Source organism: Callithrix jacchus, chromosome 3 (genome assembly GCF_049354715.1).
Source record: "Callithrix jacchus isolate 240 chromosome 3, calJac240_pri, whole genome shotgun sequence".
Lineage (NCBI taxonomy): Eukaryota > Metazoa > Chordata > Mammalia > Primates > Cebidae > Callithrix > Callithrix jacchus.
In genome coordinates, this window is record NC_133504.1 from 17,905,525 (window position 1) to 17,929,149 (window position 23,625).

The window sequence follows — 23,625 nt, forward strand, 5'->3', positions numbered from 1 at the left end:
TTACAAAAGAGAGGGAAACTGTTAAAACAAACAAGCAAACAAATGCTGGAGCTGAAAACTACCATGAATGAAACAAAAAATGTAATAGAGATCATTAATAGCAGAACTGATTAAGTAGAATAAAGAATCTGTGAACTTGAAGACAGCTTAGTTGAAAATATATAGTCAGCAGAGAGTAAAAAGGAATAAAGAAAGCTTACAGAATTTATGGAACAGCACTAAAAGAACAAATATTTAAGTAATAGGAATTCAATAAAGAGAAGGGAAAGACAAAGGGTAGAAAGCTCATGTAAAAAAATAGTAGTAAGAGCATGAGAGTATTCTAAGAAAAAAATAATAGCAGAACACTGTCCAAATCTGGGGAAAAATACAAATATTTAAGCATAGGAAGGTCAAAGGTCTCTTAACAAGATTCAATCCAAACAAGACTATACTAAGACATATCATAATCAAACTGTAAAAAATCAAAGACAAAGAGGCAATCCTAAAAGGAGTAAGAGAAAAGGAGCAAATAACATATAAGGGAGTTCCAGGAAGGCTAGCAGCAGACTTCTCAGCAGAACCCTTACAGGCCAAGAGAGAGTAGGATGATATATTCAAAATGCTGAAGGAAAGAAATTGCCAACCAAGAATAATGTACACAGCAAAGCTGCCATTCAAAATGAAGAAAACATAAAGACTCCCAGATAAACAAAAGCTGAAGTAATTCATCACCACAAAATCTGTGCTACAGAAAGTGCTAACAGGAGTTCTTTGAACAGAAAGTAAAGAATAACAACTAGAAACATTAAAACATATGACAGCATAAAACTCACTGGTAAAAATAAGTATACAAATTCAGAATACTCTAATACTGTAATGGTGGCATATAAATCACTTATACTTTAGCATGAATGTTAAAAGACAAAACTAATAAAAAGTAATAGCTACAACAATTTATTAAGTGATACATAATATAAAAAGATGTAAATTGTGGCACTGAAAATGTAATAGCTAGGGTGTAGAATAAAAGTATAGAGTTTTTATATGCAATCAAAATTAAGAGTTTTATATGCAATCAACTTCAAATAGCCTGTTATAAATGTACACTCTTTCATGTAAGGTTCATGATAACCACAAAGCAAAATCCTATCACAGATATTTAAAAAATAAAAAGTAAGGAGTCAAAGCATGCCATTAGAGAAAAATCACCTAGTCACAAAGGAAGGCAGCAAGAGAGGAAGAGAGGAAGCAACAATAAGAAAACAGTTAACAAAATGGCAGTAATAAGTCCTTACCTACCAATAATTACTTTATATGTAAATAGACTGAATTCTCTAATCAAAAGATATAAAGTAGCTGAACAGATACAGAAAAAAAACCTCAACCATATGTTGCCTACAACAGATTCACTTCATCCTTAAGGATACACACACAAAAACAGATTGAAAGTGAAGGAATGGAAAAACATTCCATGCAAATGAAAACCAAGAAAGCAGGAGTAGCTAATGCTTATATCAGATAAAATACACCATAAGCCAAAAGCTTTAAAATGAGAAAAAGAGATGATCATTATGTAATGTTAAAGGGATAAATTTATCAAGAAGATATAACAATTATAAAGATATATGCACCCGATACTGAAACACCTAAATATATAAAGCAAATATTAATACATCTGAAGAGAGAGACAGACTGTGATACTATAATAGTATGGAACTTCGCTACCCCACTTTCAACAATGGACAGATCAAAAAAGACAGAAAATCAATAAGAAAATGCAGATTTGAACTACTTTAGACCAAATGAACCTAAAGTACATACACAAAACATTCCATCCAATGGTGGCAAAATACACATATTTCTCAAATGCACATGGAACATTCTCTAGAATAGATCATATGTTAGGCCACAAATGAAGGGTTAAAAAATTTTAAGAGAACTGAAATCAGAGCAAGTATCTTTTCGAACCACAATGGTATGAAACTAGAAATCAACAACAGAAGGAAATGTGAAAAATTCACAAATATTAAACAACATGCTCCTAAACAACCAATGGGTCAAAGGAGAAATTAAAAGGAAGATTTAAAACTACCTTGAGACAAACAAAAATGGAAACACAATATGCTGTAAATTATGAAATACAGTAAAAGCAGTTCTAAGAGGGAAGTTTATAGCAATAAATGCCTACATTGAAAAAGCAGAAAGACTCCAAACAAACAACTTGGTGTCACACTTCACGGAATTACAGAAAGAATAAACTAAGTTCAAAGTTAGAAGGAAGGAAAGAGATAAAGATCTGAGCAGAAATAAATAAGACTAGAAAAAAAAATAGAAGAGACCAATGAAACTAAGAGTCGATTTTTGAAAAGATAAACAAAATCAGCAAACCTTTAGCTAGACTAAGAAAAAGAGAAGACCAAATAAATGAAATCAGCAATGAAAGAGGAGAATACAACTGGTAGCACAGAGGATTATAAGGGACTACTACGGATAATTACATGCCAACCACTTGGATAACCGAGAAGAAACAGATAGATTTCTAGACACATACAACTCATCAAGACTAAATCTTGAAGACATAGAAAACCTAAACAGAACAATAATGAGTAAGGACACTAAATTAGTAATAAAAAGTTTCACATTAAAGAAAAGTCTAGCACCTGATGGCTTTACTATTGAATATTACAAAACATTCAAAGAAGAACTAATACCAATCCTTTTCAAACTCTTTAAAAAAACTGAAGAGGAGAAAAAACAACCAAACTTATTTTATGAGGGCAGCATTACTCTGGTACAAAAGCCAGACAAAGGCACTATAACAAAAGGAAATTAAAAGCCAATATCCCTAATGAACACAGATGTAAAAATTCTCAACAAAACCCTTGCAAACTGAATTCAATGGTACATTAAAAGAACATTTATAATGAGCAAGTAGGATTTATCCCTGGGATGCAAGGATGATTCAACATACAAAAATCAGTAAATGTGATACTCCGCGTTAACAGAATGAAGGACAAAAACCACATAATCATCTCAATAGATGTGAAAAAGGCATTCGACAAAATTCAGTACAAAAAGCTTCAACAAATTAAGTACATGAGGATTGTACCTCAACACAATAGAGGCTATATACAACAACTCCATAGCTAACATTATACTCAATGATGAAAAGTTGAAAGCTCTTCCTCCACAATTAAGAACAAGACAAGGATGCGCACTCTCCCACTTCTGTTTAACATCCTACTGGAGGTTTTTCTTTTCTTTTTTTTTTTGAGACGGAGTTTCGCTCTTGTTACCCAGGCTGGAGTGCAATGGCGTGATCTCGGCTCATCGCAACCTCCGCCTCCTGGGTTCAGGCAATTCTCCTGCCTCAGCCTCCCGAGTAGCTGAGGCACACGCCACGATGCCCAGCTAATTTTTTGTATTTTTAGTAGAGACGGGGTTTCACCATGTTGACCAGGATGGTCTCGATTTCTTGACCTCGTGATCCACCCACCTCGGCCTCCCAAAGTGCTGGGATTACAGGCTTGAGCCACCGTGCCTGGCCCCTACTGGAGGTTTTAGCCAGAGCAATTAGATAAGAGAAAGAAAGAAAAGACATCCAAATCAGAAAAGGAGTAAATTGTCTCTGCAGATGACATGATCTTATATATGCAAAACCTTGAAGACTCTAACAAAAAGCTGTTAGAACTAATAAACAAATCTAATAAAGTTATAGGAAAATCAACATACAAAAATCAGTAGCATTTCTGTATGTTAACAGTGATCTATCTATAAAACAAACTACGAAAACAATCCCATTTATAATAATTAAGCAAAACAATAAAATATTTAGGAGGTGAAAAATCTACATGCTGAAAATATAAACTGACAACATAAATTGAGTAATACACAAAATAAATAGAATGATACCCTGTGATCATGGATTGAAAGAACTAATATTGTTAAAATATTCATATTATAAAAGCAATCTATAGATTAAATATAATCCCTATCTAAATTTCAAGGATATTTTCCCCATAAATTAAAAAGAAAAATCAATCCTAAGATTCATATAGAGCCACAAAAAAACCTTGACTAGCTAAAGCAATCTTGAGCAAAAAGAACAAAACTGGAGGCATCACACTACCCAATTTCAAAACCTGCTACAAAGCTATAGTAATCAAAACAGTATTGTACTCACATAGAAACACACATAGACCAAAAGAACAGAACAGAGAGCCCAGAAATAATCCACATATTTTCAAGGTAGATGCCAAGAACACATTAGGGCAAGAATAGTCTCTTCAATAAATGTTGCTTGGAAAACTAGATATCCATATGCAAAAAGAATGAAACTAGACCTTCATCTCACACCATATATAAAAATCAACCCAAGGTGGATTAAAGACTTATATGAAGATCTAAAACTGTAAAACTTCTAGAAGAAAATAGAAAAATTTCATAACATTGGTCTGGGCAAAGATTTTTTTTGTATCTAACAACCCCAAAAGAACAGACAACAAAAATAAAAATAGACAAATGGAATTATATCAAACTAAACAGTTTCTATAAGCAAAGGAAACAATTAACAAAGTAAAGAGACAATCTATGGAATGGGACACTACATCTGTAAACCATATATCTGGCAAGGGGCTAATATCTATAACATATAAGGAACTCAATAGTAAGGAAAAAACCTGATTAAATTGGGCAATGAACCTGAATAGACATTTCTAAAAAAAAAAAAAAAAGACATACAAATAGCCAACAGGTACATGAAGAAATGCTCAACATTATTAATTATCAGAGAAATGCAAATTAAAACCACAAGATACCACCTTCTACCTGTCGGTAGGAATGCAAAATGGTGCAGCTACTCTGGAAAAACAGTACAGAGGTTCCTCAAATTATTAAAAATAGAACTATCATATGATCTAGCAATCTCTTCAGTAGGTATATATCCAAAAGACATAAAATCTGTATATCGAAGAGGTATCTACACTTCTGTGTTCACTGCAGCAATATACACAATAGCCAAGATATGGAATCAAGCTGAGTGTCCATCAACAGATGAATGGGTAAAGAAAAGATGGTATATATACACGATGGTATTGATACTATACACCCTTAAAAAATAAGAAAATCCTGCCGTTTGCAACAACATGGAGGATATTATGTTAAGTGAAATATGCCAGGCACAGAAAGACAAACATGTATGATATCACTTACATGTGGAGTGTACACAAGTAAACACAGTAAAATGGTGAAAGTTGGGGGGATTTTGGTCAAAGGACATGAATTTCCGTTAGGAAGAATAATTTCAAGAAATCTATTATACAACATGGTGACTACAATTAATAATATATTACATATATGAAAATTGCTGATTGGATCCAAGATGGCTGATCGCTAACATCTCAGGATTGCAGCTCTCAGTGAAAGCGCAGAGAACTAGAGGTTGCCACACTTTCAGACAAATTCTGGTTGCTCACGGAGCAGAAGATCCCCAGTGGAGGAGTCACACGGTCACCAGCGCGACTCTCGTGGCCAGCGCAGCGGTTTCGCTGGCACCTTGGCGCGGCAGCTCTCGAAGCAGAGTAAACAGGGCTGGCTCCCCTTCTGACCGAGGTTTGGAGCCCTGGGAAGGCAGAGTCGCCTATTACGGACACAAGAAGGAAGCCAGACAGGAGAATCCTGGGCAGAAAAGCACCATCAGTCTTAACGCTGCTGTTCTGGACCTGGGAACTAACAACTTGGACGTCCACTCAAGAGACCTAATCTGAAAGTTGGTAATTTCACAGACGACAGGAGGATAAATTTCCAATGATGGGAAGAAACCAGAGTAAAAAGGCTGAGAATACTCAAAATCAGAATGTGCTCTAAAGATGATCACAGTTCCACATCAACAATGGAACAAGGCTTGATGGAGAACGAGCGCATCCCAATAACAGAATCACGCTTTAGAGAATGGACAAGAAACTTCTGTGAGTTAAAAGAACATGTTGTAGCCCAGTGTAAAGAAACTAAGAACTTTGAAAAAAGGTTTGATGAAATCCTATTGAGAATAGACAACTTAGAGAGAAATATAAGTGAATTAATGGAACTGAAGAATACAATACAGGAACTCCGAGAAGTATGCACAGGTTTCAACACTCGAATTGTTCAAGCAGAAGAAAGGATAGCAGAGGTCAAAGTCCAACTTAATGAAATAAAACAAGAAGACAAGATTAGAGAAAAAAGGATAAAAAGGGATGAGCAAAGTCTCCAAGAAATGTGGGACTATGTGAAAAGACCAAATTTACGTTTGATAGGTGTACCTGAATGTGATGGAGAGAATGAATCCAAGCTGGAAAATACCCTTCAGGATATTATCCAGGAAAATTTTCCTAAACTAGCAAAGCAGGACAATATTCAACCCCAGGTAATACAGGGAACACAACAAAGATATTCCTCAAGAAGAGCAACCCCAAGGCACATAATCGTTAGACTCACCAGGGTTGAAACGAAGGAGAAAATACTAAGGGCAGCCAGAGAGAAAGGTCGGGTTACCCACAAAGGCAAGCCTATCAGACTTACAGCAGATCTCTCAGCAGAAACTCTACAAGCCAGAAGAGAGTGGGGGCCAATATTCAACATCCTCAAAGAACAGAACCTTCAGCCCAGAATTTCATATCCAGCCAAACTAAGCTTCACAACTGAAGGAAAAATAAAATCTTTTATGAACAAGCAAGTATTCAGAGATTTTATTACCACCAGGCCTGCTTTACAAGAGCTTCTGAAAGAAGCATTACACACAGAAAGAAACAACCAGTATTAGCCTTGCTAAAAATATACCAAAAAGTAAAGAGCACCAACATAAAGAAGAATTTACATCAATGAATGGGTAAAACAGCTAGTTAACATCAAATGGCAATAACCCTAAATTTAAATCAACTAAATCCCCCAATCAAAAGACACAGCCAAAACCCAATGGCATGTTACATCCAGACCTGTTTCACATGCAAGGATACACAAAGACTCAAAACAGAGGGATGGAGAAAGATTTACCAACCAAATGGAGAGCAAAAATAAATAAATAAATAAAAAGCAGGAGTTACAATTCTCGTAGCGGATAAAATAGATTTTAAAGCAACAAAGATATAGTGGTAAAAGGATCAATGCAACAACAAGAGCTAACGATCCTAACACCCAGATACATAGAGACTTAGATTCAATGAGACAGAAAATTAATAAGGATATCAAGGACTCAAACTCAGATCCGGAACAAGTAAACTTAATACATATTTATAGAGCTCTCCACTTCAAATAAACAAAATATACATTCTTGTCAATACCACATCACACCTACTCATAGGTTTAAATGAAACACTGATTGGCCATTATTAATACCCATTTTTTTTCAGAATAAAGCAATATTTCCATTCACCCTCCCTCTTTCTCTTCCTCTTTCTTCCCCTCCTTTACTCATTTTTTTTTTCTTTCCTTCTCTCAAAAAAAGAAAAAAAAAAAAGGAAATCAACTTGTAAACCTCTAGATCCAGGTCGGCAATGTCTCTCTCATTGCTTGATTTCCTTCCTTTCCTTCCCTTCCTTTCCCTTCCCTTCCCTTCCCTCCCCTCCCTCCCTCCCTTCCTTCCTTCATCCCTCCCTTCCTCCCTCCCTTCCTCCTTCCCTCCCTTCCTGCCTTCCTCCCAAAAAAAAAAAAAAAAGAAAATTGCTGAGAGCAGATTTTAAGTGTTCTTACCAGAAAAACAAGTATGTGATGTAACACATGTCTAAATAGCTAGACTTAGCCATCCCACAACGTATAGGTATATCAAACCATCGTAATGTATATGATAAATATATAAATATTTACTTGTCAATTAAAAAAATAGGGTACAATCTTTTTTTTTTTTTAAGGGATGGGGTCTCATTCTGTCAACCAAGCTGGAGTGTGGTGGTACAATCATAGCTCACTGCAGCCTTGAACTCCTGGGCTCAAGGAATCCTCCTGCCTCAGCTGAATAATCTTAAAGAACAGTAAGATATTTCATGAATAAGTCCAGCTAACTAAAGATGAGAATCAACATGACTGATGAAGAGATTTATCCTATTTAATAAGCTGACAATTGTTCAGTAACTACTATAGCATGTGGTACAAAAATGATAGTTCCCTATTCTCTCCTTTTATCCAAAAAACTCACCTTCAGAGTTGGAGAAGACCCAACATAAATGGGTGGAGGATTTCCTTGCCAGCCCTCAAGACGGTAGATATGTCCGACACGAGAGCAAGGGACAAATAATAATTTGCCACCACACTGCCATATCTATGAAGAAAAAAACACATTGTGAAAGTTGTTTCAAATACAAACATAAAATGCAACCGACAATTTATCTTGTTAATGTAAATGTAAAGTCTAAATCATATACAGTATCCACAAAGAATTCTTAAGCTAAACAAATACTAAAATAATTTGCTTTTTAAAAACTCATATAACAACAAGGAAGGCAGTAGGGAATATAGTAGGAATCATAAACTGCTTCTAAGGGACCTCTTCCTGCATACTCATAGCGCCAACCAACTTTCTCCCAACATAACCTTGCAAAGTCATGCTGATTCTTTATTCCTAACTCATTCATCATTTCCATTGCTAATATATTTCCTACTTGGGTGATTATTATAATAACCTCCTAACTGGCTTCTTCACCTTCACCTTCTCTCTACTCAACTATCCTTATTTATAGCAAGAGATTATTATAGCTGAAGAGCAGCTTTGGGTCATGTTATTCCCTTGCTTAATATCCTTGATTGTTCTCCACTGCTTATCAAATTAAATACAAATCTCTTAACTCAGCTTTAAAGGCTCTCTTCAATATGGTCCTAACATACCTTCCCATTTTATCTTCTTGGATGTCTTCCTTATTCATGTTGCCTGATTCTGCTGAAGTGTGCTGCTTACTGTTCTCTGAATAAATTCCTTGTGTTCCCTTCTTTGTACTTTTCCCCATGCTACTTGCTTAGAAGTCCCCCTCCCATCCCTTATCTCTGCTTATTAACATTATACCCATCTTTCTAGGTCTACTTCAAATTCTACATCTGGCATGATGCTGTTTCTTAATCACACCAACTGACTGCCATTCTGCCTTCTTAATGTATTACAAATTTAAGTATAATTGTAATATCTTCTCATCGAGTTCCTTGAAAGGATTGATGACTCCTCTTCTATCCCTCACAGTGCTAAGCACAGGACATTTAAGACAAGAGGTAATGAATACCTGTTTAACTCAAACTGTGATATAGTTCTCTCTCTTTTGGAAAATGAGGGTAGGAATAGGGGTGGAGATGGGGGCTAGAGCATGGAAGGAAGTATTGCTCCAAGACTGCCTCAACAACAGGGGAGACGCTGCAGGAAGACAGCTCCAAACTCAGCCTGAGGATGCAGTCATTGTGGGGCTCTGCTTCTGTCTTGAATCATCATGTCCTACAGTGATAAAGGGTGACTATGTCAGTGGGTGGTCAACGTGGCCCTAATGCATGCAGATTCTTCCAGGGGTTCCTATAATAAAAAGCTCCAGTATATAGAAAGTTGGGGTGTGGGGGGGTAGATATTTTCATTTCTAAAGCTTGCTGGCCACAATTTTGAGCTGAGCCCTGTAAATACATGGTAAGTTTGGAGCTTGCGTTTTATTTTTTCCCCAAAGGCATCCATTTTCGTTAAGTCATTCTTTATAATTTGGAGAAATGCATTATATAATTATTTTATTTTTTTTCCCCACAGGAAATCAGCTTTATCTGAAAGCCACAGAAGTTAGTAACTACTTGGAAAATTCCATCTGTTTAAAAAACTGTTACCTTGTATGAGATCTCAAAGTTTTCACCACCCCAAATCTGGAGTCCTGGATCGTAGAGACCCAATTCAAAGAAGAACTCTCGTTCAATGGCAAATAATCCCCCAGCCATGGCTGGGGACCTAAGAAAAAGAAACACTGCAATAACCATTACAGACAAACCCCAATATCCCTTCACCAACAGGCAAGAAGCCTTGTAGAATACAGCATAAAATGCATAGAAGAGACAAAACTGATGGGCAAACATTAAGAAATTATAAAGCCTTTATAAAAAAAGAAAAATATCTGCTCATAATTCCCTCACAAATTTACCAGTTTCTAACTGAAACTATAGTTCATTACAAAATAGAGCATTGTTTCATTTCACCATTAGAGGGCGCCTTGGTTCCTTTGTCGATTTAAAAATTAAGTCTTGGTTAAAATTTCTCTTTCACTCTTAAAAACACTGAGCCACAAAGCCGTGGTCTGCTAACTGCTCCTGCATTGATTTATGAGTCATTCTTGGATGAACAAAACCATACACCATGGAAGTAGTCTGTCATTTTTTAATTTTATAGCTCAGGGGCTCGCCAAATAAGAGTGTGAATCATCGTACAACAACCACAGGTCATTCAGAGTTTGCAAATGTAGCACAGAAATGACACAGGAGAATTAGACATAGATATTTACTGTGCCAGGAGGTAGGAATGCAAAAGGGTGACCTGTGAATCTATGGGGCTTCTTGAATGGATCTTAAATTGGACACTTTTTAGGTCAAAGAGAAAAAAGATTTGGCAGCTTCTTAGGGACAAGTCACTCCCATCATTGAAAGAAATGATAGCAGAATTTCTCTTCTTCCCTCTCTCTCCTGAACAATTAATTACTAATGCATCATGATTCTTAAATTTTAGGGCACTCAATATTATTAGAGTAACTTTTTCAACATCATACCTAAATAATCTATTCAAACAGTTTCAATGAAACCCATTTCAAGGTTCCATTGATTCTACCTTGAAAAAAAAAAAATATATATATATATATATATATTTTTTTTTTTTTCCCCCTTGAGACATAGTATCACTCTGTTGCCCAACCTGGAGTGCAGTGGCATGATCGTGGCTCACTGCAGTCTCAACCTTCTAGGCTCAAGCAGTCCTCTCATCTCAGCCTCCTGAATATCTGGGACTATAGGCACACACCAACACATCTGGCTACCTTTTTTTGTATTTTGTAGAGACGGGGTTTCGCCATATTGCAGAGACTGGCCTAGAACTCCTGGGCTTAAAAGATCCACCCGCCTATGCCTCCCTAAGTGCTAGGATTATAAGTGTGAGCCACGGCACTCAGCCTTGAAAATACATCTTGAATCTGCTGACTTATTTCCAACTTCACTGCCACCAGCCTACACCAAGCCAACACTACTTGGATTTTGCAGTATCTCCCGAGCTGTATCCTTTATTCTCTTCTGCCCCTACCCTAGTCTAATCATACAGCAGCCAGAGCAGACTCCTCCACATGCAACTGCCTGATACCAGCCTCTCCTAGCTCTCTGGTCTCACCATCCTCTCTCCTTCCATGTGTCCTTCACTGCTCTGCTCCCACCTGGAATGTGCCATCCTCCTTTCTGTCTCAAGGCCTTCACTCATGTTATTCATGATCCTGAAATGTTCCCCCTCCTTTTCCGCAGGATTGGGCCCTCATTCTTCAGGTCTTGGCCTAAATGACAAATGTCATCAGGCCTTTTCCTGATCGCCCAGGCTGGATTAGGTTCATCTTTCCATAAACTCATGTACTCTGTGATTTTTCTTCATACTCCCTATCACAGCTGCTGTTCCAGAGTTTGTCTATGAGAAAGGGTCTCACTCTGTTGCCCAGGCTGTAGTACAGTGGCACAATCAGAGTTCACTGCAGCCCTGAACTCTTGGGCTCAAGCAATCCCTCTGCCTCAGCCTCCCTAATTGCTGGGACTACAGGCAGGCACATGCCAGGACACCAGGCTAATTTTAGGGTTATTTATGTAGTTAACTGTTTAATTTCTGTCTGACTTACTCTATTTTAAGCTCAATGAGGAAACATATCTTTAAAACTTTATCCCCAGAAAATAGTGCGTGGCATATAGTAAGCACTCAGTAAATGTTTGTTGAATGGATAAACAATGAATTGAGAAATATTTTTAATAATGAAAGAAAACAGCATGAGGAGGAAGTTGTCCTCTCATGACTTTTCTTCTTAAAGTATGCTGCCTAACTCGGTAACAGCACCATTATGTTTTAGGTGATATTTTCATGTCACATTTATTTTAACTGTCATTTAAGATTATTCCATTATACCTGTATCTTTTTTTATCTTTTCATCTTTAAATATATTCCCATTCATCTCAGTATATACATGAAAATGCATCTTAACATGGAAGCCAGTGAGTTAATTAACAGATAACCTCCCTTTAATTTTTCTAGCTCACTTGAAGAATTTTCTTTACTGGCCTGTGGAATTATGAAAAAAATGTAAATTTGCTCAGCACCCTTTGTTTTTTTCTCCCACAGTTATTTGTTCAGTAGGTAAACAGTAGATTCCTGGACTATTCTGAATAAGAAATTTACAAAAACAATTTGGTAAGTGTCCAATTAAGCTACTATAATTAAGTGCTATAACTTCTTTATGTTTGCCTTTCAGTATCTTGATGTCATGACATGCCCAAATCCCACCAGCATTTGCATGACATTGGAAGCACCTTCCCAAAACAGAGTTCTAACGTTATCAGCAGTGTAACAGGAAGAGAGAGACCAAAAGCAGAACCACAGGATCAGAAAAACAACATTAGACACAGTCAGGAGAAGGCTATACTAACATCTGAGCAAACATTTCATTTGGGGTGACTTTTTGAGAGACATTAAAATTTTCTAATTACCAGATCAAAAGAAGAGAGTAGCATAAGTTCTACCGAAAGAACCACAAGAAGGGACAAAAGGTGATTTTGGAATAGAGTTTTCTTTAATCAATCACTTTTCTGAGAAGAAGCAATAAAGGATTCTACATGAAATTTTTAAAGTCATGTATTGTGAATCATCAGATTTCACTAGTACAAAATTAGCATTTGAGAGTTAACATAACAATAAAAGGGGAGAAAAGCCCAAAAGTCTCCTGCTAGTGCCCTTCACTGTTAACACTATATCCACATCATAAACGTGGAAATAAACGTCTTTGTTGGATTGAAAATAATTTATGTATTTTAAATTTATAGAATAACACTGTCATCCAAAGAATAAAATTTGATGTCTAATCTAGTAGGACAGGATAACTAAGATTTTCTTTTTTTCACTTGTACTTCTAACAAATGTTCTATTACATTATTTTTCTTTCCCCAATGAAAGTGTGTAGGTCTCAATAGTGGATATCACATTTAGGGTAAAAGCAATTAACATGGAGCAAATGTGAATTCAAAGCTCTGAAATAGTATAAGGAAAGATGCTCTTTCAGAATCTGAGACAGCATCTATATACAGTTTTAATAACAAATCTTCAGCTTGGCAAGAGGTTAATAGGTTAGCAGCAACTGGAGAAAAGAAAAATATGTAAGTGATTTAGTGATTACCGATATGGTTCAGTTTTTGTCTTTCTCAGTCTCTTCTCTTGAGGGGTCAGAGGCACCCGTTTCCAGAGCATACTCCAATCCCATGCTCCTCGGGCATACCCATCTTCATCACCACCCCCTTGGGGTATAATTTCATATGTGTTGCCATTTATGACATCGATAAGCGGCACAGTGCAAATGGTTCTGTATTGTGTTGATGATGGCAGCAAAGACCAAATGGAAGCGTATGTATGGACCCACACATTTATAAGAGTTCATGAGGAAGAAAAAAAAAGGACTTAAATAAACATTCAGCATAAGAAAATAAAGTAACAGTCTTTACCGATAAGGTTCAGTTTTATGTTTTCTTTTGGCTTTTTCCTTGTGGCTTAGAGGAATACGTTTCCATAGTAAACTCCAGTCCCAGGCCCCTCTGGCAAAACCATCTTCATCCCCACCTTGCTGTGGTTCAATGGAATAATCATTCCCATCTATGTAATCTATTAGAGGCACAGTACATGTAGTTCTGAAACATTTACAGAAAATGAAAACGCATTTAAGAACCCAAGACTCAGCATGCCTAACTACATTATCTCTTTCTGTTGGTGATTTGTTTGTGTGCCAGGGGACTTAATATCTCACGGAAAATAGAGTAAATGATGTCCCATAAAAGCCAAAAAGCCTGTTTTTATAAGGGCAGGAGAGAGGAGATGTCCCCCTAGGCTTACAGACAAATGTCAGGGACAAGGAACCATATCATTGAGCTTAATAGAGTTTTCTCCTTTTCACTTTGGTCCCAATGGTAACTTTCTTTTGGTAATTTTGTATTATTTATAAGAATTTCTGGCCTATTAGTTTCCCTCCCTATCACCCATTAAAAAGTTCACACGTGCGTGTGCATGCACATGTGTGTGTGTAGGGTCATAGTACTTGCCACGTGATTAGCAGTTCTCCCAACTCTTTGTTGCTTTCTATTTCTTGGAAACAGTTATTACGAAAATGAGTTTCTGTACTTTTACTTGATCTTCCTCACTCCTCTGACTGCAGAAAACAGCTTTTATTGTCCAAAAAAAGGTACTGTTGCTTAAAAAAACAAACAACAAGCAAAAAAAAAAAAAATCCCTCCAAACTTGCTGAAGAACTTAAGAAGTGGTCTGAGAATCTGGAACAAATAATCCTTTATATTTGAGCTTCATGAAAATGCTAGTACTCTATAACCAATGAGATGTCAAAGTGACATTACAAAGATTATCTGGTACCCTGATTGTTGCAATGTTCATCTCGTCAGAAAGGATTTTAAAATCAATTTTCCTGAAATGACAATGACAGCTTTTTATATCTGGGTCAGCGTGCTTTTTAGAAGTTTAAAAACCAAGGAAAAGGGAAAACCTACAGGGCTTCAAACTTTAATATGGGGGAAGTCGAGAAAGGTGCTTCAGTCTCTACAGAGCGTGAACTCACACTGGAGGGTCATTGTGAGATTTGTGGAATCTGCCACTGGAATTTGGAAAACCACTTCCTTACTGCCCGGAAGACTGCTGGTATTCACCTAGAGAGAGTTACCTGACACTTTGTCAGTTATCTTTCCTCATTGCTTATAATTTTCACATTCCTAAATACATAAGGCAGTGTAAAGTGTCCCAGGGAGGCCATGGTCTGACAGTGTATTAGCTATCTGTTTTGGGGAAAATTACTTAATTTCTCTAAGCCTCAGTATCCTCTTCAGTCAAATGGTGCTAATAATCTATCTCGTAGGGTTGCTATGAGGATTAAATTAGACAGCCTGTGAAAAATGCTCATGATAGGCCTTCACATTAAATCCTCTCATGATTAAATCCTCCAAAGTGCTGCTTTTGATTCATGCCACTTGCCATTTGCCACATGGACATGTTTTATCTTCCTAATTATGGACTAGAAACAAGGAAGATCGAGCTAGAAAACCGATGGTGTCTAACATCGTTTTAGACATTTCTGGAAACTTAATGGTGACTGCCACATTTCATGGGATAGTTGTCTATTTCTAATCTTTAAAGTTTCTATAGGAACCCAAAGCCTTGACACAAATAACGCTTGATGTTTTTATACTGAAAGGCATAAGAATCAATAGGTATAATTTCAAAGCATGGTTCCTCAAGTGTTTAAACCTCTTATCCCAGTTTAGAGGGAGCAATTCATATTACTCTTAGAGAAAGTGCTTGTAGATAGACATGTCTCAATAACCCAACCACGAAATGATCCTTGAATGAAGAACCCTAGGTTTCTCCCAAATGCCAGACTGCCTACATTTGAAACAGTCCACAGTATCAGTCTAGCTCCACCCAGGAAACTGCTAGATGAGGGATAACACTAAAGCACATTTGATGCACTGAATGGAACTGGAATCAAAGAACGAAAATATCATTTGCCCTTCTAGGACAAGGTTTACTTTTCAATCAAGAAAGAACAAAAGCAAGGTAGTGTTACCTGTCCTTAGATATGGGAGCTACAAGTGGTGCATACCAGTTAACTGCCACCTCACAGTGGGCATCAAGGTATACCAAAACCTTAAAAAAAAGAGGCAGGTGAAAGAATACTCCTCAGATATGTCACATCATATATTACAAACAATTTAAAATTAGATGCTAATAAAAATTAGCATTATAGTTAATTCTGACACACAAGTTATCTGTTTAAGCCAGCATTCTCATTTCAATAAAAAAAAAACTGAAGGATGTTTAGAAATGTATATGATTTAATTACTAAACCCAAAATGTTGACATTGTAGATATCAAATGCTTCCTACCTGTCCAAGTTTAGCCTTCTGAGCACCAATACTTCGTGCTTGAATTAAACCTTCCCTTCTCTCATTTCGAAATACCTTCACTAGGCCATTCCACAGCTTAATATATTCATCCAGTTTTTCTTTTAAGTGCTCTATTAATTAAGAAAAATCAATTGATATTATAAATCAGACTAATGAATAAAAACCAGTTAATTATTATTTTTCTCAGGAAACAAGAATAAGAAACAGGTGCATTGGGTAGGCAGTAATTTTACATGGACCAGACTGAATGTTTTATCTATTAAGAAGGAAGATGAAGCATATTATTTAAGTTAATTTTGGGTTTAATATGCCTACAAAGAACTGGTTAGTGTGAGAATTGTCAAACATCCCTCTAAACAATAATTATTCCAATTTACAGGTAAGGTTTTAAGACAGGTCAAAACTTTTTTTTCAGTTCACATGTTAATGTCAAATCTGAACGCTTTAAGGAACAACATTTTGTTTGCTGTTGGCAGAAGCAATGGTTAGGGTTTCTGAAGATGCATTCCCTACTAATAATATACAATTTCACTGGAATCCACACAGGGTATAGGTTATTTAACATTCGTTTCTGGGCCGTCTTTCCCCAACCACAATCAGTGTTGAAAGTTGTAACCTCGGTGTAATGAATATGCTTCCCAATAAGTTGGCATAAAAAAAGAAATCTCATTTTTTATCTTAAGTAACAAGTGCATAATTACACCTTATAAATATAATTATACATACATATATATGTATATATGTGTCTGTAATTTAGTAGAGGAAATTTTGTGTTACAAAAAACCAGACATATTTGGCAAAGTTTCCATCTCGGCTTTCCATTGTAAGTGAACAGCTTTTGTTTATACCACTATGAGTCCATGAAATAAGATCACCAGTCAGAAGGAGCTGCAGATCCTTTAAAAGATGCTTCTCGAGGACACACAAATTGTTTTAAAATTGTTTAAAAATCTGGCCCATGAATACGCAATCACAAGAAAATTGCTGCATTTAGAGATGAGTTAGTGGATAAATGGGCAAATCAGACTGTATATTTAATATTTGACTCATTTTAGGGTGTTTATTATTAGTAAGATACACTTGGGTAACTGGAATTGAGAAAAACAACTTCCTATTTTGGTGGCCAGTTTTAATAAGTATTATAAATAAAATCCTCGTGCTTAATCATGTTTTCCCCCAGAAAACCTGAGTAATTTTCCCTTCAAGTTAACTTTAAAAAAAAAAAAAAAAACCCGTATCATCTTCTTTTTAAAGTTCAGTACAGTCCTAAATTATTTCTTTCAAGACTTTTTGAATTCCATTAGGAGAGTTTTTTTGATATATAACTTAAACATATCTTAAGGTTTTATGGACAGAAATGAATTGATGGCCCATCCTTCAAATTTAGATTCTTGGTTACCACGGACCAAAGGTGGAAATGGTGCGTCCAATGCCTTTTGGCTTCTTTGTATCTCACATTGTTATACACTGTGTTAGGACTCAAGATATTCACTGCCTTTCCTTGGGTGAAAATTACCCTCCCTAACCCACTGACTGCAGGCTGGGCCACGTGACTTGCTGTGGCCAAGCAGTGGGTGGAAATGACGTCAGTCACGTGTGCAGAAGCGTTAAGAGGCCACTTGTGTGTGTCTTCTTTCCCACAACCCTCTCTACGCAGTGTCCGAGCCTAGGCTGTCCTGCACGCCTGCGCCCTGCAGTGAGGATGGAGTGCAAAGCTACGGCCGATTCACAGGCACCGTATAGTTTGAGCAAAAGCTAATCCTTCCTTATGCAAGCCACTGAGAGTGGGTTTGCTTTTACTTTGGCCCAACTGAGCCACAACTGGCTGATGCACATGTGTGTGGAGGAATTTACTCCAAACTCTTTAGAGAGGATACTGTAATGCCCAGAAACCCAAGTGGCATAATGAATTAGCTCGTTTGTGAGGTTTTATATGTATTTTGTTTTTAAAAGAAAAATCGTTATCTTAATTTTACTTTCTGAATTTATTAGGGAAAGTGCACACCAAATTATGACTGAAGTCTGATAACCAAATACGATATAATTTTACTAAGGATATGACAGATTTTAAGGTTGTTTTGAAATTGGAAAAACTAATTAAAGCTGTACTTTTGTTCACGGGTAGCCCAAACGTCTCTGCATACTCTAAACTCAAGGGACCCTGCATGACTTGTCTTCATGAGAGATTTGTAAAAGAAGTAATGATAAAAAAAAAAAAAGACGAAAGCAAAATACACAATACTTTGAGGTCTGAAATTGTGTTCTTTTCTAAGGCAAAGCAGTTATTTTAGGATGCTAAATACCTTTCGGTATATCTTCACTTTTTTTAGGATATGATAAGCTTTTACTATTAATAATATAGAGGTTCTTAAAATTAGTAAAATTATTTTATAGATTTAGATTTTTGTACATCTAAATTATTATTGTACCAACAATATCATTTTTCTTGAGACAGAAATAGTGTTTTAATGAAAACATCACTGCCAAAAAAAATTGCAACCAAGTTGGACATAAACAAAATAGACATGAACAAAATGTTTTGCCTAAAAGCTCTTAGATTTGACATTAACATGAGAACTGAAAAAAAGTTTTAACGTTATCTTAAAGCCTCTACTCAAATGCATTTGATATGACTAAAAATTTTAAAGCTATACATTGTCTTATGTACTTAAATATGACTAGTTAATAAAATGATCAGCTGCACAGAGATGAAGGGATAAAGAAATAGGCCATATTTCTATTTATTTGTGCTAACATAATGTGTAGTTTCAAGATTCTAAACATGCCCTTGCAAAACCAGCATAGGTTTATCCAGACTACAAGAATTCTCAAGTTTTGAAGGAAGCTTTTTTTATAAAGCCATTTTGTATGATATTTTCATGTTACTTTTGTTTATCTTCACTTCTAATATAATCAGTGGCATGCTTTTACCGAATTTTTGTGTACTACTTGTACGTCTCTAAGCATGTAAAATGGACATAATAACATCTACTGCAAGGATTACTGTTAGTATGAAACAAAATAACTCACATACAATGCTTGGCACAGTGTCAGCTTGTTGATAACAGACACTATCAATAGATGCCAACTATTAATTTTTTAAAGCTGATTATTTTGAAGTCACATTTTTGTAATTATTCATTCTTAACTTATTTTATAGACAAAATGTAAGTTTTACAGCTATTACCTTTATTACTGAAATCATCAATTAACACAATTTCTGCTAAATATTTCCTTGGAGTCCTTTTAATTACACTGTGGACTGTTCTCATGAGGGTTGACCATCCTTCATTGTGGAAGACAATGACAACACTGGAAGTGAGCAGGTTTTCATCATAATGCCAATACTTGCATCTGTAAAGAGAAAATTTCATCATATTTATTTACAGGTAATCTATAATGCTTGGCTCCAAGCTGACGATATTTTCTGATTGGATTACATAATATTAATTTAGCTGTGGTAAGTGAATGAAATACAACCTTTAATATTTTAACAGAAACACAAGATAAAAGAGAGAAACTGTTATGAGATAAAAGTCACCCTAGATAAAGCTACTGCATACCCAATACTTATTCTGTGATAAAAAGAACTAATTTGTGAATTTATGCTGAGGATGCTTAAGATAGTATTTGCAGCTACGAGGTGGTTGGCTTTTTTTCATGGCTTGGATCTTTACTTTCCTTATTGAAATGAGCTTTGGCATAAGAGATTTATTTCACTTGTTATAAATAAACCATTATATTACTGTATTTGAAAACTAAACACATTACATTACTATGTTTGACTAAAATATTCAGAAAAAAATTCACAGGCTGACCTGAGGCATACAGCAAACATTCAGAAATTTACTGTGGAATGAACAAAGTGCTAATATTGTTTAGAGCTTTTAGATTAGCTAAACAGCTTAGTTGTTCTACACAACTATTTGAAACAACTGTAGCAGGTGTAGTTTCCAGAAGCTTCTTCCTAAATAGAAGAAACCCCAAACAGGGCCGAGTAAAAAGGCTCATTTTGATTCTGAAAGAATACTTTGCAGTGTAACCAGCCCAAAGTTGAGAGGGACCAAACACTCTTTCAGAATAAGTTCAAAAACGTAGTAGTGGGTAAAAAGAGATCTTGTAGGAAGATGTGGTAAGTGTTTCCGGAGAAACTAAAGCAGTCAGAGCACGGTATGCCTGATTTTAGATAGATAGGGATAATAATCCCCCAAATTAACTGTAACCCAGATGGAGACTCAGGCGACATTTTTCTTCCTCTGACTCTAACCACTGGGGCTTAAAACAGCAGGACTGAGTGAGAAAGACAGCAATTTTTATTTACAACAGACACCAGAATTGGTGAAAACATGTAACACATGAATGGAAATTAGGGAATTGCTGATTTCTAAGGCAGAAGATGGGAACTTGGGGATAAAGGCAAGATAGGAACTTTGAATGGGAGAAAGGAAAGAGAAACACTGAGGGGCTAAAGGAGGAAGGAAGAGAGTGAGGTGAAGATGACAGAGGCTGGTGAGGACCCCTTTGCTGTCCTAGGGACCACCATTTGGGGAACATCTGAAGGCCTTGCATTCTTACAGAGGACAGGGGACAACAGAGCTGGAATAGAGGGTAATTTTATGTTGTGTGTTGTGTAATATTTCCATCTCCTTTCACCAATGTATAACTTAGAAATAATAATTTAAAAATGTAAACCAGGTTATGTGCCAGAATAACTCTATTGGTATATATTTTTCTTATTTGTCTTAAGAATTACAAAGTAATGCATAGTTTGTTGCACAAAATTTAAACAATATAGAAGTATATAACATAACGGTGAAAGTTCCCTCCCTGCCTCTCTTTAGCAGGTTTTGTTACATTCAATCCTCTTGTTCTCTCCAGATTTTCTACCTCTTCCTAAAAGAGCTTCTACTTCCCTTTTCTAAGGAAGAGAGATGTCCCCTAGATGTCAAATCTCATCTCCTAGAGGAAATTAGTAATAGTTGGCTGTATATATTTTTTCAGATTTTGTATACTCATGGAGACATGTCGTTATATATATAGAACACATGTTCAGATGAGTATATATAGACTTTTCTCCCATGTGAGTATGTATAAGACTTACATAATTCTTTTAATAAGAATTAAAACATTACAATAATGTTTCAGTACATTATTGAATATTCCATAGTATGGCTCTTCCATAGTCTAATGTTCCATAGTATGGCTGTTAGTCTACTGAATTATTGCTTTATTGATGGGCATTTCTGTTGATTTTATAATAATGTTTCAATAATCATCCTTTTGTATATATCTCTATGCCCTTGCATAGAATCCTTTCCAACAAAATTTTCAAGGCTGTAAGCTCATTAAGTACAGGAGCCTCAGCTATTTTGCTCAATGCCATATTTCCAGCATACAACATATAACAGCTGCTCCGTAATTCTTTCCTGAATTGCTTTGGGGATAATATTTTTGAAATGTCTCTTGATGTATTTTGTTCTCAGTAATGTCTACTCTCCACCCCACAATCTTTCTACTTTGAGATACCCTCTAGAACTGAGGGAGAAGGAAAAGAAAAATCAGGTGGGTCAAACTCACTGCAGAAGTTGTCTGGCTGCCATGTCACAGCAACAGGTAAAATTAAAACCACCTGGGAAAAACTCAGGCCGCAGCTGCACACAGATAAGCTGACAGGGTCCAGCACAGAAGTCCTTTATTCTTTGCATAATTAGTGAGCTCCCAGGAAAAAGTTTCCTCCCCTTTTCAGGCATACACATGCCAGGCTCCATGGAAACTGACACAGGGAGGATGGGGGCATATCTAAAGCAAACCCACAGTGTAAAACAAGAGAAGCAGCACTTTGTGCTTGCTAGAGACATACCCACAGTTGCATAAGATAAGGGAGCTGCACAGACAGCTTTACTGATATGAAAAGTTGCTCAAACGGCTACAGAGCTGAGAAGAGTTTCTTATAAAAGCTTTTGGATTTAGCTGTAACTCGGCAATCCACTCGGACTCCCCTCTCTGCTTCGAAGTGCTTTCTTTTGCTTATTAAACTTTCCCTCCGCCCCTACCCTTGTGTTCATGCTCCTTCATTTTCTTGGATGTAGGACAAAGAACCCCAGGTACTAGTTTAGACAATGAGAAACCGCTACTTTAAGGTGCATTGGCAAAACTACAACAGAACAAGTGAAGTCTGCATGGCTTTACATTCTGTGGAGGAAGACATGTTCCTCTTTCACAGAAAAGGGAAGTAGAACCTCTTCTACTAGGGAGAAGTGGAAAATCTGGAGGGAACAAGGGGACAGAAGGTAACAAAAGCAGATGAAGGAAGGTGTTTGTGTACAGCCTCCATTTCCCAGCTTTAGGAGGAGACTATCCAGTAGAAGGTGGTTGCTGTGTAAAAGAGAAACTATGCTGAAGTGTACTTAGGCAGGAGAGGCAATTTCCCATTCCACACCTGCTGTGTAGTCTCCCTTAGCTCTGGGGTGGAGCCAGAGAGCCTAGAAGTTTCCACATGCTTCCAGTGGGGAACATGGATGTTAGCTAAGAGTTAAGAGCCAGGGGCCTGCCAGGGATCACAGTGGTAAGGAATAGGATGACATATGGAAACGATATAGGACAGAAGGCTTAAGACAGGACAGGCCCTTGTAGACAAGTGGGCTTCAGAAGATCTACAGTACCAGAGAGAGCCAAAGTGGAGATGAGTCCCCCAAATGTGGGGCTGGCATGGAAAGGAAAGGCAGCAAGAGAATTGACTAGAAGTTACTGCAGCAGAGGTTCCTTTAGCAGCAGATGAAAGGGTGCCAGTCTACCTGGGAATACAGGCACACCTCACCCAGAGCCAGGAGGAGGCAGCAGAGACAGAGGTAAGCAGGCCAGACCACCTATAACATGTTCCTTAAGGGTGCACAATCCTTATGTCACCTGGATGCCAGAAAGAAAATGAAGAGAGGTAAAGAGACCCTCTAGAGCACAGAAACAGCCCAGAGAGGGAGTCTGAATTTTGGGCTGACTGGATTGGATACTTAGCCCAAATGAAAGCATCAGCCCAATACAAACTGAGCTACCTTTAATTACAAGCTTTCATTTGCCACCATCAGCCTGAAGGCAGGATCGTAGTTTAGCTCTTTTCTGGTTTGTCATTGTGAGATGAAGCCACTGGGTAGAACACACAGAAGTAGTGCTCATAATACACAAAGCCTTGATACTGAGATTTAGGAAGAAGGAAACGCCCATCGTATTGAGGTAAAACCCCCTATTCTGCATCATTCTTCTCACTTTACTGGTGTAGCATTTGTAATAAGTTCTAATAAGAAGGAAGGCCAACATTTAAATGGATGAGCCATGATATATATTTTTGACTAATTTCTCCTCTTTGGTGTCTCATTTCCCAAGAAAACTTTAAAATCTAACATCAAGGACAGTACTAGTTCAGCTACACTGCAGAACTGCTCTGACCACATATCCTCACATTCGGATTACAGGCTGGCAATGATT

The 23,625-nt window shown here is 36.8% G+C and overlaps 1 protein-coding gene across 6 annotated transcripts in view; it reads right to left on the reverse strand.

Annotated features, from left to right (window-relative positions):
* The window catches only part of GALNT7 (polypeptide N-acetylgalactosaminyltransferase 7), a 157,515-nt gene that overhangs the window by 17,029 nt on the left and 116,861 nt on the right, over positions 1-23,625 (reverse strand). For 3 of the 6 annotated variants that reach the window (XM_035292624.3, XM_002745216.6, XM_078366254.1), the window contains 6 exons: positions 19,334-19,500; positions 16,126-16,256; positions 15,807-15,886; positions 13,365-13,547; positions 9,799-9,916; positions 8,150-8,272 (listed from right to left, as the gene is read on the reverse strand). In XM_035292624.3, coding sequence (XP_035148515.1) covers positions 8,150-8,272; positions 9,799-9,916; positions 13,365-13,547; positions 15,807-15,886; positions 16,126-16,256; positions 19,334-19,500 — 802 coding nt within the window. Of the gene's footprint in view, positions 1-8,149; positions 8,273-9,798; positions 9,917-13,364; positions 13,548-13,686; positions 13,870-15,806; positions 15,887-16,125; positions 16,257-19,333; positions 19,501-23,625 lie in introns of all 6 variants that reach the window. The other 3 variants (XM_078366255.1, XM_008992451.4, XM_035292618.3) reach the window with 1 other exon arrangement.